The 15,722-nt window shown below is 39.2% G+C and overlaps 1 protein-coding gene across 3 annotated transcripts in view; it reads left to right on the plus strand.

The window, feature by feature from the left end:
* The window catches only part of gpr78b (G protein-coupled receptor 78b), a 20,260-nt gene continuing 4,538 nt past the window's right edge, over window positions 1-15,722 (plus strand). The window contains exons 1-3 of one of the 3 annotated variants that reach the window (XM_028038642.1): window positions 1-159; window positions 11,481-12,053; window positions 14,337-14,450. In XM_028038642.1, the coding sequence (XP_027894443.1) occupies window positions 134-159; window positions 11,481-12,053; window positions 14,337-14,450 (713 nt within the window). In that variant the 5' untranslated portion in view covers window positions 1-133. Of the gene's footprint in view, window positions 160-9,668; window positions 12,054-14,336; window positions 14,451-15,722 lie in introns of those variants that run through there. The other 2 variants (XM_028038643.1, XM_028038641.1) reach the window with 2 other exon arrangements.

Genomic DNA, 15,722 nt, shown 5'->3' on the forward strand with positions numbered 1-15,722 from the left:
CAGCACCAGGCTGCTTCTGCAAACGTTGTGAAAGAACCTGTCGCTCTCAGGTGCTCAGAGCATTCCAGCATGGCAGCATGGCACGATGCCATCTGTGCAAGAACGGCAGTGGTGAAAGAGGAAGCGACTGGGAATGACAGTAGCCACAAAAATGGTTGGGTAAGTAGCTGTAGACCTCCAGCCTTCATTTGGGCTTCAGGTTAACTCACTGACAGAGGAACAGCACTCACCTGACTGCACTGTGTGAGGTTTGGAGCAGAGGAGATTATAGTGTGGGGATGTTTTTCAGAAGTTGGCCTCTTATTTTGTAGGGGAATAACTCCTAATGATTCAGTATACCAAGGCATTTTGGATCATTTTAGGCCTCGTACTTTATGGGAACAGTTTTGGAGATTCAGCGGTAACATCTTATTTATTCTTAATGTCCAAGCCAAAGGAGCAAAGGAGAATTTGATTGTAGTTGAAACTTGCGGTTCAGTATTTACAGATTTTACATGAAACGTAACTCCAAACCATTTGTGAAACACCTGCCTATTCACAGATTTTTTTTTCCATAGAACATTTGAATTTTGAAAGAAAATGTAGCTTGGGAAGCTGAAATGTCTGTGATACTTGAAAAAGCTGTTAGTTGCAGAGCAATCAATCCAGGGTGCCATTCATTTTCCTTGGCACTGATTGGCTAAATTGCCAGGGACCAAGATGAAGATATTACTGCAGATATTACCTTCTCCTGTAATTCTGAGATGGTGTCTACTTTGCTAATCATTGCATATTAAGGTATATTTGGTGTTTGAACTAAAATATTTATGTATGAGCATTTTTACAGAGAGTCTCTGGTATTAGCACAGTTTAGCTTAGTGTGGGAAGTTGTGTTCCTTTCTGGACTGGATCATCCTCTGTATGTTTCTATTTGCATCAGATTCTGCTATTCATTACCTTTCTCAGATTGTAAGGACACTAGAAGGCAATACGTGTGCTCTCTACATCTGCAGACTGGTGGTGAAACTTCGCCTGTTTGTTTCTACCAATATGATGGTATTTCACACTTATTCTGCAATCCCAAATTGCCCCTTAGATGTCATAATGGTCGTGGCTTTTATATGCTAAGAAACTCCTATGCTAAGGGCCAAACAAAATGTGAGTGAAAAACTGTAAGTGGACTTCGATACATTAACATGGACTGTGTAGAAAAATTAGATTTTCTCTGCCTCCATTCAGTGGATGGCACAGCACTCTGAAGTATTCTGGTGACAAATGTTTGGCAATAAGGAAGTGTTGACTCCTGTTCATACCAAGATAAAAATGCTGGTCAGAATTGGAGCAAAGATTACAGCGTCTAAATGCTGTCAGAATTTATGGCTTGTGGCTCTGTGAGTAGAGAAGTCATCGTGTGATTGGAAGGTTGCTGGTTTGATTCCAGCTTCCTCCTGCCACATGTCGATGTGCCCCTAGGGAAAGCACTTAGCCCCAAATTACCTAATGATTTGTGTATCGGTGTATAAATGTGAGTGCGAATGGGTGAATGTGACTCTAGTGTAAAGCTCGTTGAATTGTCAAGATTATTGGAAAAGTGCTATATAAGTTCAGTCCATTTATTTTATAATTAATTTTTTTTACAAGCAGTCTAATAACAAAACTGACAAACTGCTGGTGCTGTTTCTCTTCCATTTCCCCCTTTTAAACCAGTCTACACCCTAAGAACTCATATTGGAGCTGCAGACTTAATACTTCATCTTAGGATGCCATGATGTTGTGATTCCAGAGTTTGTGATGTAATCCCTCTCTGGCACATTGTGTCTGTTTTCTCAGTTGTCTTTTACTTACCTTTGGACATGGAAAAGAGTAAAACCATTGGGAGCTACAAACCCAAACACAACCAAATGGGGTATTGTTTAAAAATCCTACAATATTAGCTTAACTAAACTGATTGCCTGTCTATGCAGTGCCACAATAACCCTGGAGAGCAGCTTGCCACCATTGTTAAAGATCTTGGCTGTTCATAACTGCTCCCTTTAGTAGGTCTGCTAAGCAGCGTTTTCTTCAGCAGCACATTTTTATGAGGCTCTTTTCTCAGTTTGCAGCAGAAGCCATAATGCGCCTTCACGAGCCAGCTGGCCTGCCCTGTCTGCCCACCGGAGCTTCGACTGGCTTCAAAGCCCTCCTGTCGCCTAATGATAATGAACGCTGTGCGCCTGCTTGGTGAGCCTTAGAGGCTCACTGTCAGTCCATTCAACTCGGACTCAGGTTACAGTCTGCGCTAGTGCCGCCCTACAATACCCACAATTTTCCTGGATCACTCCTCTGTCTGCCAGTTTCTGTCTGCGACCATGAACCTTCTGCCGTTATGATGTGTGTCTAATCATATGGTCCGAATCAAGGGAATGCTCTTAAAATCCAAGTCAAACACTCGAGGGAGCAGAATGCCTCAGCACTAAACCGCTGTGCAAGTCATCAAAATGTTCATTTGCGAAGGAATCTGCCTTGAAAGCTTCATAAAGAAAATCTTTGACTGAATGAAAAGGATGGATTAAGAAATCGATAAGTGGGCGAAGCATTCCCCACTGGGTCATCAATAAAACACCAAAGGAGTCCTTTTCAAATGTGTCCTGAGTGGGCCAGAGCAATCTTTTTTCCTTTCTATTCCTTGCCCCTGCTATCTCGCTGTCCCCTGCTTTTGGTGTCCAGATGAAAGAGGGCTCAATGTGAACAAAGCAAATGATTTGGCAGAGCTTTGGTCGCCTGCTGTGACAGAAGCCACTCTGTTTGCTCGTGTGGATCAAAGTAGGGGCCATCCGGGGGCGGAAAAGGCCGCTAAGACATGGAGACATTAGCACGGCATGCCAAGATTAAATGCATGCTAATAATTTAACAAATCTGACAAACTGTTGTCTCGCAAACCAACTGGAAATAAAAAAAAAAAAACATAACTTACATGCAAATTAACTGTAACTTTGCAAAGCAGCATTTAATGGAGGTTTTATAGTTTGGTTTAATTTCAACAGGAAGCTCCACGTGTGTCTCTGCGCTGCCAGAGATGGTGAGATAAAGACTCAGACTCAGGCGCTGCTATGGGAACATGACTCATTCTAAGTCTTCCAGCTCTACCTGTGGCAGCTGCGCGCTGCTTCATGAAAGCTATTTCATGCTCCTTTTGTTTGCCAACCCACACCGCCGAGCCTCAATTTTCAATAACATATCATATCAGATGGCAGTATCTGCACAAAGAAGCTACCCACAGCTAAAAAAGCTTCTACTGGCAGCCCTCTTTTTAAGCCACAGGAGGTTTATGAGGATGATTTGTGCCCTTTATTACATGAATGTGAGCCCGAACACAAACAGACTGTGCTGAATCAGTCAATCAGTGTTTATATTAGGCTGCTGCTGTGTAAGCAGCAGCTTGAGAGAGACTTTTTATTTGCAGTATGATTTTGCTGTATTTTCCCTCAAATCATAAACCAGTTAGAAACCAGTGATCCAGTTAATTACTAGATAGCTGGAGAGCATTATGCTTGAATGTGTGCATAGCTCAGTCTGCAATGTCTGTAGGTAACGCAGAGTTTTAAATTTAACACTGAGCAAACGTTTTGAATCATTTGTAATTTTTCCACATTTCTTGTGGTTTTCTTTTTTCCATGGCTACTTTTTCAGCTCATTTTCAGCCCAGTTGCTGTACAAGATAACTATTGGTTAAATGTTGTTATTTTTATGCTTGTTAAACCTTTAACTCAGACTTATGAATTGATCAATCATATATTGATACACATAGGGATCAGAATTGTCCACTTACAGCAGAAGGTTTTAAACTTTGAGTGACAGTAATAAAACTTAACACCTAAAGTGGAGCCGAAATCAGTTTATGAGGGCTATGCTGGATTTAAATATGGCTGCCAAACAGCAGCCATATTTAAATATTTAAATCTTACTGGGTTTAGCACACCCAGTAAAGATTTTTATTACAGCAGCATAATCGCACACAGAAAAATGTGAGACTTTATTTTGTTTTCCTTACCTTCTTCCAAGCCAGTTACAGTTTTTCTAAATTTTTTGATTGTTTATCTAACTGTAGATATGGGTAATTCATAAAATGAAGAACATTGTAGAAAACCCTGAGCACAATCTTCCTCACTTCATAAGAATGTGATACAGCAGCAGAATGACTTCAGTCAGAGGCTGCCGTAACACTGGCTGCTACAGGAGATCCTCCCATCAGCTTCCACAACTCTTTGAAGAGACATGGACAATATAAGTTACAACAACAATTCATTTCTTTTTGGATTATTAAGTCTTTTTTAATTGATTTGACTTTTAGGTGAGTAGTCCAGACTTACAAACATCAACACACATCAACCCTTCTTCTGTTCTCCAGTTTTGCTAGTTTTGAAGAGAGGACAGGCTAAACTCTTTAACTCTTTAGTCAGATCTGATTATTATTATTATTATTATTATTATTTTTTGGTTTAGTGCTCAACTAGAAAATGAAGCGTCTCTCAGGAGCTGCTTCATATTTTTTTGTTTCTTGTTATCTCTTAGATGCTGTAAATCTGCAGTAGATACTTTTTTTAAAAACCTGGCATCTCTTATTTTGTTCTATACTTGTCCACTTAGCAAAGGTTGCCCTATTTGGAGTGACGGTACGTTGAGAAGAGCTGGGCTGAACATGAATGCAGAATAAACCAAAGCCCTCAGAAAGCATAAAAAAAACCCTAAAGAAGTGTTTATTAAAAGATCATAAGAAAGTCTGGCTGCTTGGAGGGAAGTATAAAGAAATCTGGATGAACTGGAACAACTGTGTAAGAAAGAGTAGGTCAACATTCCTCCAAAACAATGTTAATTACTTACTTTATCACAAAGACTTGGTTTTGGCCCCAACCAGGTATTAGGTTTAGTGAGCGATTGCTTTTGGTTTGGATTGATTTTGGAATGAAATGTAATCTTTTGAAAACTTTTCTTTTCTATTACGTTTTTCTTTGTCTGAGATCAACATTTGTATGATGACCTAAAAGACTTTAAGTGCGTCAAAAAGAAACAAAAGCAGAAGAAGATTGAACTTTTCATGGCACTGCGTCTCGTGTAGACTTTGTCACATTTGGGACAGAAAAGAGAAAAATGCAATACTGCTGATTTATTTCACTTTCTTTCATAGAAATAATAAAAAAAATAGTTTACCAGATTATGACCACCATCCGTTGCCCCTCCGTTACAACCTCTGCCTTTAAAAAGAAACCTACACTCACACATAGAAACGGCAGATGTTCGAGCTCAGTTATATCTCTGCATGGTGCTTCAGCTATGTTGTCATACACTAAGAGGTGTGGAGGAGGTCCATCTGTCACAGGCCCACTAACCCTCCAAACAGAACCTGAGCCGCCATTCACAGCTCGCCCACGTCTCCTCAGCTCTCAGCCGCTGCTTCCCAGCACGCAGCCCTGCTGAAGTGAAAACACTAAATGCAGAAACAATTGTTTCATCTTACATCACAATGCTGAAAGTTGACACCACTAATGAGCTGAGAACCGCAGTGAGGGTTGACGAATGCTTGTGTCTTTGCATGGCGGCTAAAACCAATTTACAGGCTTATGTTGTGCATTCCGGTGCCAGTAATCATTAATATACACTGCTCCTATAGAACAAACAAATAAAGCGACAATATGCATAACATGACTTTATATAATTTTGGATGCACAATGTGGAGGCATCTGAGTGGCAGCGCTTTAACACTTCTAAGTAGTTTTATCAGTGTGAGGTGTCAAATGCGGTGACAGGTCTGTTTACAGGTGACAGCTATGAGTACCTCTAGGGAAGCTGCATAAATGTCGCAATTTCAAATTGTTATATAAAAACAAAGTACAATGTCGAAAAATGTCTGTTCACATATTATTCATAGATTTAAAAAAAATAAAACTTTATTAAATCTGACAGCTTGCAGAAGAAAGTCATTGTTTAAAATGGAAAGTAATTGACTTTTCTGCTAATTTAAGTCAAGTTGAGCCAGCTGCTGTTAGAGAAACAGCCATTGAGATTTAACTGTCCTACTATTGCAATATTCCTACAAGAACAGGAGCAGAGGTCAGGTAGCTGAGTTTTATTGATTTCCTGCTCACTGCAAACCAGCAGACTGGCGTGACTATTTATAAAGTGTGCACACCTGGAGGGCAGAGAGGAAGGAATGAAGAAAATGTGTTTGCTAAGTTTCCGGTGGGGCATTTATGGCCTGAATCTTGAGTTGTAAAGATTTGTGTATCCTAAATGGACTGTCAATAGTTGTAAAGTCCAGCTTTTCACTGCTAAATGCTGAACCAATCAGATTTCAGTGTGAGTGGTGGCTCTCTCACTACACAAGAAGAGTAAACGTTTACTTTTAGTTCTCCCTTTCAATTAAATTTGGTTTTTGGAAAGGGTTTAGACACACTGTTGGAAAGGAATTTAGAGAATTGTAAACATAGTCCAATTCAAATAATTTAAAATTACCTTAATATATTGGGCATCAAATCGGCTTAATTATAATTGCTAAATCCTATGAACACAACTGTGTAGGCCTACAGTAAAAATTGTGATCCTGATATTCTGGGTCGTATGTCGCATTGTGCGCCTCCCAGTGGAACTGGTACTTTTTTTCTTCTTCATTTTTTAAGGAGTTGTTAACTTACAACAAGCTCATATTTCTTGCTGAAAAGTTACTAGTAGGTTTGCTTTGTCTTATTTCAAGTGTATAAAATAAAAACTAGACCAAAAATACATACTAAGATTTAGTGTTTTTGCAGTCTGACAGATGAGATGTACGAGGCATTTGCACAATTTGAAGACATGCTGAGGAGCTAATTCAGCCATTTGATTCACTACTCAATTTGAAAAATAAAGGGCATTTTAGGGGAGAACATATACGTGAATGTTCACGTTCCTTTTGTATCATGAAGGCAACGACTTCACCTGAAGAAAATGGTGGTGTGTGTGCAGAGACGATGAGCAGAACACCCCCTCTAAACAGAATATTTTATTCCCTGAATACACACCTAGAAGAGCACAAAGGACTCAAGGCTCCTTCCTCCAGGAATGTGTCTAATGGCATTATGCTTTCCTGTACTGTATCTAGTACTGAGAAGAGAGGAGACACACCACCCACTGAGTTATCTAATGCATGACCTGAAATCCTCTGTCGCTCTCTCCTTCCTGCCTGCCTGTCTGTCCCCGGGCGCTGCTCTGGGCTCTGCGGATACTGTGAAAGCAGTGAACTTCAAAAAAGAAAAAAAAGGTGAAGCAAACCAGGGAGATGCGAGTGACATCTCGGGTAACCGTGGGGCTCCGGGCGATTTCACAACTGTGCTGAGATCACACGGTCTCTGAGCAGCTCAGGCTGTTTCCTCACTGTCCACAGGTGAGCAGGTGTGGGTTTTAGAAAAGGTCAGGTGTTGTTATGTAACATCTTGAGCTACATTGCAAATCTGGACGCTTTCGGAGAGACGGTTTGTTGTGAAGTGGAGGGAAGATTTCAATGTATTCAGTCGCAGCATCGGTTTTACTACAGAAAACTGCTTCACTCCACTTATGTGGAACTCTAAGACAAAATATATATTTTTTTATTAAGTGAATAGTTTGAGTAATTTGAGAAATGCCTGAACACTTTAAGAAAAAGCTTGTTCTGGGCTCCAAAATCAGACTTTTGGTGCTCAGTAATTCTCTTCCTGATTAATTTTTTTTAAACAATTTTTCATGATGTCACGTGAGGATTCAGGAAATAGAAAAAGAATTGTGCATCCCAACTTTCCTAAAGCAGGACAAGTTTGGTCTGATTTATGTTTGATCTGACAGAAAAAAACAAAAAAACAATTTCTTTCTAATGCCTTTTGGAGTAACACCCCCAAAATACACATAAACACATGTAAAACTATGTGTTGATGCAATTCATCTGTTGCTATGGGTCTGCCTGCGATCAGCGCTCCCGCCTTGTCTGTCAGTTAGGTAATACAGTGGTGCCAGGAGTTATATCGGAGGTGACACCTCATCAGGACTATAAATAGCTGTGCACCTCCCTCCTGGGAGCCCAGCTGCAGCTCTCTCCCACGCATTAGTTCATTTGTTTATAGGGAGCTGAAATTTCCCACTGCTGCTTTATTCTCCCGAAATGTCTGATTCCTGCATATGAACACAAAAACACTCTGAAAGACCCCGCAGAAAGAGGCGTGGAGCTCAGTGCCGTCATCGCTTTATCATAGCATAAAGCCGTGATAAAACAGTTCAGGTTGACTGTGATCAGAAGTTAGCCACTCTTCAAAATGGGAAAGACAGAAAACATGCCATTAGCTACGTGAAAAGAGATGCTGCTTTAAACGTGGCTATATCTGCAGCCAGAGCAATAATCAGTGACAAACAAAACCGGACAACAAGCCAAATTTATCCTGCCGCTGTTCTCAGTGAGAATTGTGGTAAAGATAAATCTTCATCACTTTTGTTTTTACCAAAGGTGCCAAAAAGTGTATGAAATCGACACAAAATTCAGAGGAAAGTGAACTCCCTCCCACTTTGTGTCACTCTTACATAAATAAAATGTAGGAAGCAAAATAAAGCAAGTGGGAGTGATAAGCGGATGAGAATTGAAATAACATAATATAAATAAATAATAAAAATGATACAGAAAACCCCCTGCAGGCTGCGTCTGACCCCAGTGAGTCATTGTCTGCATGAGCGTCTCTGGAGTTGAACATGACTCAGTAGAAAGCGTCTCTGAAACGCAGTTCTTTCACCGACAAACACCAGAACGAGGCTGCAAATGTATTCTTTAATATTTTATGGAAGTGGATGGTGTGTGTGTCTTCTTTTTGCTTCTTTTCTTTGCTACTAAGCAGATTTTCTTTTCCTGAAATATACCTGAATTTGCTGTAAAGGACTAAACGTGGGCATCGAACAGAGAAGTAGTGAAACAATCGCTAAGTAAAGCTGCACTGGAAAAGAAACAAAAAAGTAGATGAAGTAAACAAAATAGAGATTTTGCTCCATGATGAAATTAAAACAAGAAGATTTTTATAATTAAGTTAAGAAATGGTAGCATAGCAGTAAATTAACATCATCATTCCTGACAAGGTGGCAGGCAAATCATTTCTATGACAGCTCAAGTTTTCAGTTTTAATCCTTGTGTTGCTAATTTATTTTTTGACATAATTTTCTTCAAAAATTGATCGCATGGAATTGAATACATTTCCTGTATGTAAAAGTTCAATGTTTTCTTTATTTTTAAAAGCAAAAATAAAACAGTTTTTTAAATTCCAAAACCTGAGCAATATACATCGCAAAACAAGACAATCTGTTTCATGCAGCCTTTGCGGGTCTGAGTAAATTTGGTTTGAGTGAAAACGGCTCGCTGACGTCGCTGAATCCCAAGTTTAATCAGCTTGAAAGTTTGATTTTTCAGCATCGGTTCTACGGCTGCTAGACTAGTAAAATCTGGATAAAACATTTTAAAATTTCCAACAAGGTGGTGTCTACACCTTTTCCTTGACAACTACATCTGAGACCTGCTGTTCATTTGGTAATGACTAACGTAGGTTTAGAGCTCGCCAACTAATTTGTTGCTTGTTGCAGATGGATGGGTGGCTAGATAGATGGATGGATTAAAAACAATAAGACATTCACAAGATGACCTGTAAAACTCTTTCCCTGTCAACCAGAGATGAGTTTTTCTATTAATTGGCAACGACGGCCTCAGAGTTAAGAAGTATAGCTTGCTTGCTTGCAAGCTTATCTTTAGCATTAGCATTGTAGCTAAATGAGCTAAACCTGGTTTTCCACTTAAATTTTAAGTCTTAAGCAGAAATTTTCTTGACTGCAAATCTAAGTTAGTTCATTCACTACACAACCGACATTAACACCAGTCTAATTGTTGTCTGTTAGACTTTTCACGTGATAAATTTGGTTCATAGTTGAGTGAAGGAGCATCCTTGGCTTAATTGTAATTCAAATGTTTTCACAGGATTTTCTACCAAATCAAAGCAGCTAATATTAGAACACATTTTCTTGATATAAAATGTGTTACGTTTGATATTCTACAAAAACTGTTTTTATAGTGCAAACGTGCTTAACTGAAGTTGTGTCTTTGTTATAAGATAAAAGAGCTGTTTTAATTTGTTTAGTATAGATTTCATATTTGCTTCAGAGCCTCTAAATAAACATGTTCAGACTTCAGATGATCATATGCTTCCCCTGAGACTTCACGAAGCCCTGAACATTTTGTTCTCATCAGTTATTAAACCAAAGGATTTCTCAATTTGAATAAAAGCATCAAGTTAATGATACTTTACATGCATATCTATAGATATATAAATATGTTTATACGTTATGCACATGAGTATAAAAGGATTAACATTCAATTTCTATTAAATCAATAAAAAATCCCTAGAAATAGTTTATTGTTAATGCTCAAATCTGCATTTTTTTCAGTAAAAAAAAAAAAAAAAAAAAAAGAAGCAGATTGTGTGTTCGCGGAATCCTTAAAGTTTTGACTCCTTCTCATATCCCATGTGTAAAGAAAGCAAGACAAAAAATAAGTTGCTGTTTTGTGTTTTAAACGAGACAAAAAGAACAATCGTGCCACTCCAACTTGCAGTTTTTCAAATGTTCTAATAATTTTGCATTGCCGACATAAATAATGGCGCACTTTGCGTCTACGGGGAAACTAGCCTGCGCCAGATCGCAGTGCGCGCGCATCTGGTGCCAAGCTGGCCTCCGGTGAAGCAGCAGCAGCAGCACATTGTTCTGTTCCTCTTCATCCTGCCTACTAATATTCAGGCAGCCGAAACTTGAGTCATGCCTCACGTGTTGTACGGTCTTCTGTTATGTTTGGGAACTAAAAAGTGAGATCTCATTGAAACGTGTTTACTCTACTGGAGGTCAGAGTTGAGATTAATTTTTTTTCTTGTTTTGTAGACCAAAAAAACCCACAACAAAACAGTGGCTCTCTTGCCTCTAGCTGTGATCGCCGTTTCTTCACGTGCTATGTAGGTCACTCACTTCAGTGGACGTGCTGTTCACCACCCGGGTCCTTCCAGTCCCCCCACCAGATCTGAACGAGTGGGCCGCCTGCTGCCGCTGAGAGGCATGCCTCGCCTCCCTCTGCCACAGCTCCTCTCTCTGCTCTGAAGTCGGGGTGTTAATGGGAACTAGATGGAAGGTGTGAGGTGGGAGATGCTGGCTGTTTTCAGCACGCTGGATAGCGCCCGGGGAAGTTGGAGAGGACGCGCGGACGCGCCGGGATTTTAAGTGAATGTAATTTGGGATTCTTTCCGGAGACATGAGTGGCGGCTGATTTTAGGTACTTGTTTGCAGCCAACAGGCGCAGGTAACCTAAGAGGGGATTATTATTATTATTATTTTTATTTCTCTGCTGTGAGAGACATGGACTTTGCTGACATTCTCTTCGCTCTGTTCATCGTCGTGGTCGCGGTCGTGTCTCTGCTGTCAAACTTGTTGGTGCTGCTATGTTTCGTCCACAGCACCGAGATCCGCCGGCAGGTGCCCGGCGTCTTCACCATGAACTTGTCCTTCTGCAACATCCTCATCACGGTGCTCAACATGCCGGCCACCCTGCTGGGGGTCGTCAGGAACCAGAAGCCCTTCGGGGATTGCGTCTGCCACACGGTGAGCTTCCTGGAGACGTTCCTGACTGCGAACACCATGCTGAGCATGGCCGCGCTCAGCATCGACCGCTGGATCGCGGTGGTCTTCCCGCTCAGCTACGCCACCAAGATGCGCTACAAGGACGCGGTGATCATGGTGGGCTACTCCTGGCTGCACTCCTTCACCTTCTCCCTGACGGCGCTGCTCTTCTCCTGGGTGGACTACAGCGACGTGTACGCGTCCTGCACGCTGCAGCCCAGCGGGGGAGGCAGCGACAAAGTTAAGTTCACGGTTTTCACCGTGGTTTTCCACGCCACCAGCTTCGCGCTGTCGCTGCTCATCCTGTGCTTCACCTACCTGAAAGTGCTGAAAGTCGCCAGGTTTCACTGCAAGAGGATCGACATCATCACCATGCAGACTCTGTTTCTGCTGGTCGACATCCACCCAAGGTGACTTTTTGTTCGTTCAAACTTGTTTATCCGAACGTTTTTACTAAAATGTGACAAGTATGGCTCGCCAGACGTGCCATAACTTAATAAATAACACCGCATTCAATCACTTTGAAATATGCTGTTGTCTTAATTGTTTGCGTAATCAACGTGGAAGTGATTGTTCTGTTTATTTTTCCAAATATTTGTAATCTATGTCAGCATCATTTCGATCATTTCATTTCTTCAACTACATGAGTGTTGATTGTTTGAATCTAGTGGTGTGAGTGTGTATGGTTTTTGTGTGCATTTGATGTTTTCAAATCACCTTATATAAAGAAAAACCACATAATTTCATTGTATATTTCGTATTAGTGAAAATAAAGGTAATCAAATATAATTTAATAGCTAAAGCAAATTAAATAGCTATTTAAAATCTCATTTATTAAAAAGATAATAAATATATGAAGTAAATAAATGCATCCATACTTCTTAAATGAAGTTCTTAAAAACTGCAATGAATAAATAAATAAATAAATGTGTACAGGATAGCTATCAATTAGTTATTAATTAGGCATTAAACCAGTAAATATTAAACTAATAAATAAATAAAAGGCTAATACCTACACTGATACATTGAGAATAGTACATCTAATGTCCTTCTTTTTTTATTTAAAACTTTATTAATCTAGTAAATGTCTCATCAATATAAATGACCTCTTTTGCAAGAAAATCCTGACCAAGACAGAAATCAGCACAAAAGGCACATTTTCAGTGTTAAAACATTTGACAAATTTCAATCAAGACAATTTAACCATAAAATATGAAATGTAATACATCAAGACTAACAAGAGCAAACAGCTGTAATGAAAGCTCATAAAATTTAGCACCTGCAGTAAGATGTGGATTATTTTTGTTTTAAAGGAGAGATTTAATCATGTCCACTGGGTAACAAACCCCTGAGGATTTTTCCATGCAGAGGGAATACCACGCCTCAATAAATAGTTAATAAAATATTTATTTGTTTTTAAAAAAAAGACATATATCACCCTTATGCCATTGTGATATCTTCGACTACATCATTATCAGTCAAATTCCAGGAACGGGGCTTGAATGTCGTATTTAATCACTCACTGGGAATATTAAGTTTAAACTACACTGAATTATTGACTCACATTTTATTTAATAAGACTGCACTAGATTTTTGTGTCAATAGTTCATTTTAAATTATTTCTTGTTCGAGATATAAGTGAGAATTTTCTGGGAAGCTTTAGTTTTCTCTTTCCGTCATCAGTGTTGCATCCAGACGCTGCTGGGTTTCTCTGGCTCGGTCCGGCCGTACTGGTCACCAGTCACTCACTTTAACATGAAACAAATCCCACAGGCCCCACTCACACGACAGCAGAACTCAGATGATGTCACGCAATTATTACCGATAAGACAGGCACCACACGTCCTCTGCTTGGCTCCCCCTTCTGCCTGCTCTTTGTCTCAGTTACTGTAACAGTAGAAGAAGAAACTGCTAAAGACTAAAACAAAAAGAACGACTTGAGTTACCATTCATATTAGAGAGTCAGTAGATTTAGTTTAGTCAGAAACCCTCCAAAAACTCTGTCCGTTACAGGAATATTGAAACAATTTATGCTTTAATAATTGTACATATTTTATCTTACAGTTACTGAATTTATTTTAAAATTACTCTAATCATTTAATTATTATTTCCACATTTAAATTGTGATTGAAAGTAAGTATCGCCTTGTAATAAATTATTACTTAAATAATTATTCATACAAGTCATTATTAAAGTTGATCTGGACACAGATGCATTTAATTTAGAAATACATCAATGATAGATATAGTGCATTACTTAAGAAATGCAAGTCAGCTACCTCAGTATTTCTATTTCATACTGAATTTCATTCATTCATTCATTCATTCATTCACTCACTCACTCACTCACTCACTCAATAATATTTTGACTTTTCATTCATGTATTGAATAGTGGCCCATTTGGGAATCAATTAAATATATTTAATGTATTTATTTGCTCATTTGTGGCACCATTGGACTTCCATAGTATTACATGCAATCAATTTTGAATACTTAGTTATTTATTCATTAGAATGTGGCTATGTAGGATCGCCACACTATATTTAACTCAGCCTTTCTTTCTTTCACAGTAAAATTTTTTATTGAACTGTTACACTTTTGTACCTTCGTATGTGACATCTGAACGCTCTTCTACTTATTTATCTGTTGATTTGTGGGACTTTTGGACTTAATGTCTCTCTTTGCTGTTTGCAGCGTCAAACAAAGGTGTTTAGCTGAGCAGAAGAGGCGAAAGCAGAGAGCCACAAAGAAGATCAGCATCTTCATCGGCTCATTTATCATCTGCTTTGCTCCTTATGTAATTACGAGGTAAGACTACCTGATGGGAATTCATACATCATTTAATGTAGTGCAAAACCCCTGAGTGAGAGCTTTAAAAATTAACAACCCAACTCATGTAAGTTAATAGGCTGCAGCTCGAACAGCTGCCTTGATTTAGTCTGAATATCTTTGTTAGTCATCGTCTCACTGCAGAGACACTGCAACAGACAAACACCTCAAAGATCAGCCACAACATCAGGTGAAATTCTGCAGCTCACACTCACATCTCATCGAACTGGATTGTAAAGTGATGGCTGTTGAATGAATTAGGCTTTAGACAGTCAGACACATCAGACAAACCCAACTTAAACAACAAAAAATGGATAAATAAAAGGGAAATGAGGTGTAGTCAAAACATTAAGAGCAATCAATTATTAATCAGATAATAATTTGCTTCAACAGAGGCACACAGGACAAACAGCCACACACTGACTCACACCTGAAAGACATTTCTGAGGACCCGATTGACCTAACATGCATGTTTTTAAGTGTAGGAGGAAGCCAGAGCTCCCAGAGAGAACAAAAACATTCACTGGGAAAATATACTAAACTCCTGGATTTGAACCTTGAACTTTCTTGCAGCAGGGTTAATCTGAACAGTTCTTTGCAATGCTACTAACACTGACTCAAAACAAAGCCAAGTAGAGATAAGAGAGTCATCTCCAAAAAAAAAAAAGATTCAAAAACATGGTTTTTCAAAATAAAAGCATTTATATTTCGCTGCAGAATTAAAAACGTAAGCATGTTTTATATTAGAGTTTCTGCAGATCGCAGTGGGGAACATCAGAGGGGTCTGGATGTGGCCAGGTCTTTACTGAACTGGTGGATGATTTGGTTTCAATCATATTTTTGAGAAAACTAAGAATTCTTCGCTTTTCTTCCCACAAAGAAAGCCCATGTATGTGTTATAAAACATCTATAGAGTGTGGAATAATTCAGTAAAAGTTCATTGAATCGTGCTATTCACACTTGTCTCAATCTGACTCAGTGCTAATGCAGACAAAGGATTTTTGAGATTCTTTATCAGATTAAAGGTTTCACCAATGCCACTTTGGTTTTTAAAGAATCTCTGTTCAGTGTAGAATAACCAAATTGAGGTTTTAGCAATCGAAAAATGTCAGATTATAGTTGAGGTTGGAGAACAAACTCCTTAGATAACAGTGTAACAGCATGGGGCGTCCATTCCCTCTGAATGGACATGCAAATGAAAGATAGAAAATTCCTTTACATCACAACAGCAGGTATATTGTTCTGAAGGAC

This window comes from Xiphophorus couchianus, chromosome 14 (genome assembly GCF_001444195.1).
Source record: "Xiphophorus couchianus chromosome 14, X_couchianus-1.0, whole genome shotgun sequence".
Lineage (NCBI taxonomy): Eukaryota > Metazoa > Chordata > Actinopteri > Cyprinodontiformes > Poeciliidae > Xiphophorus > Xiphophorus couchianus.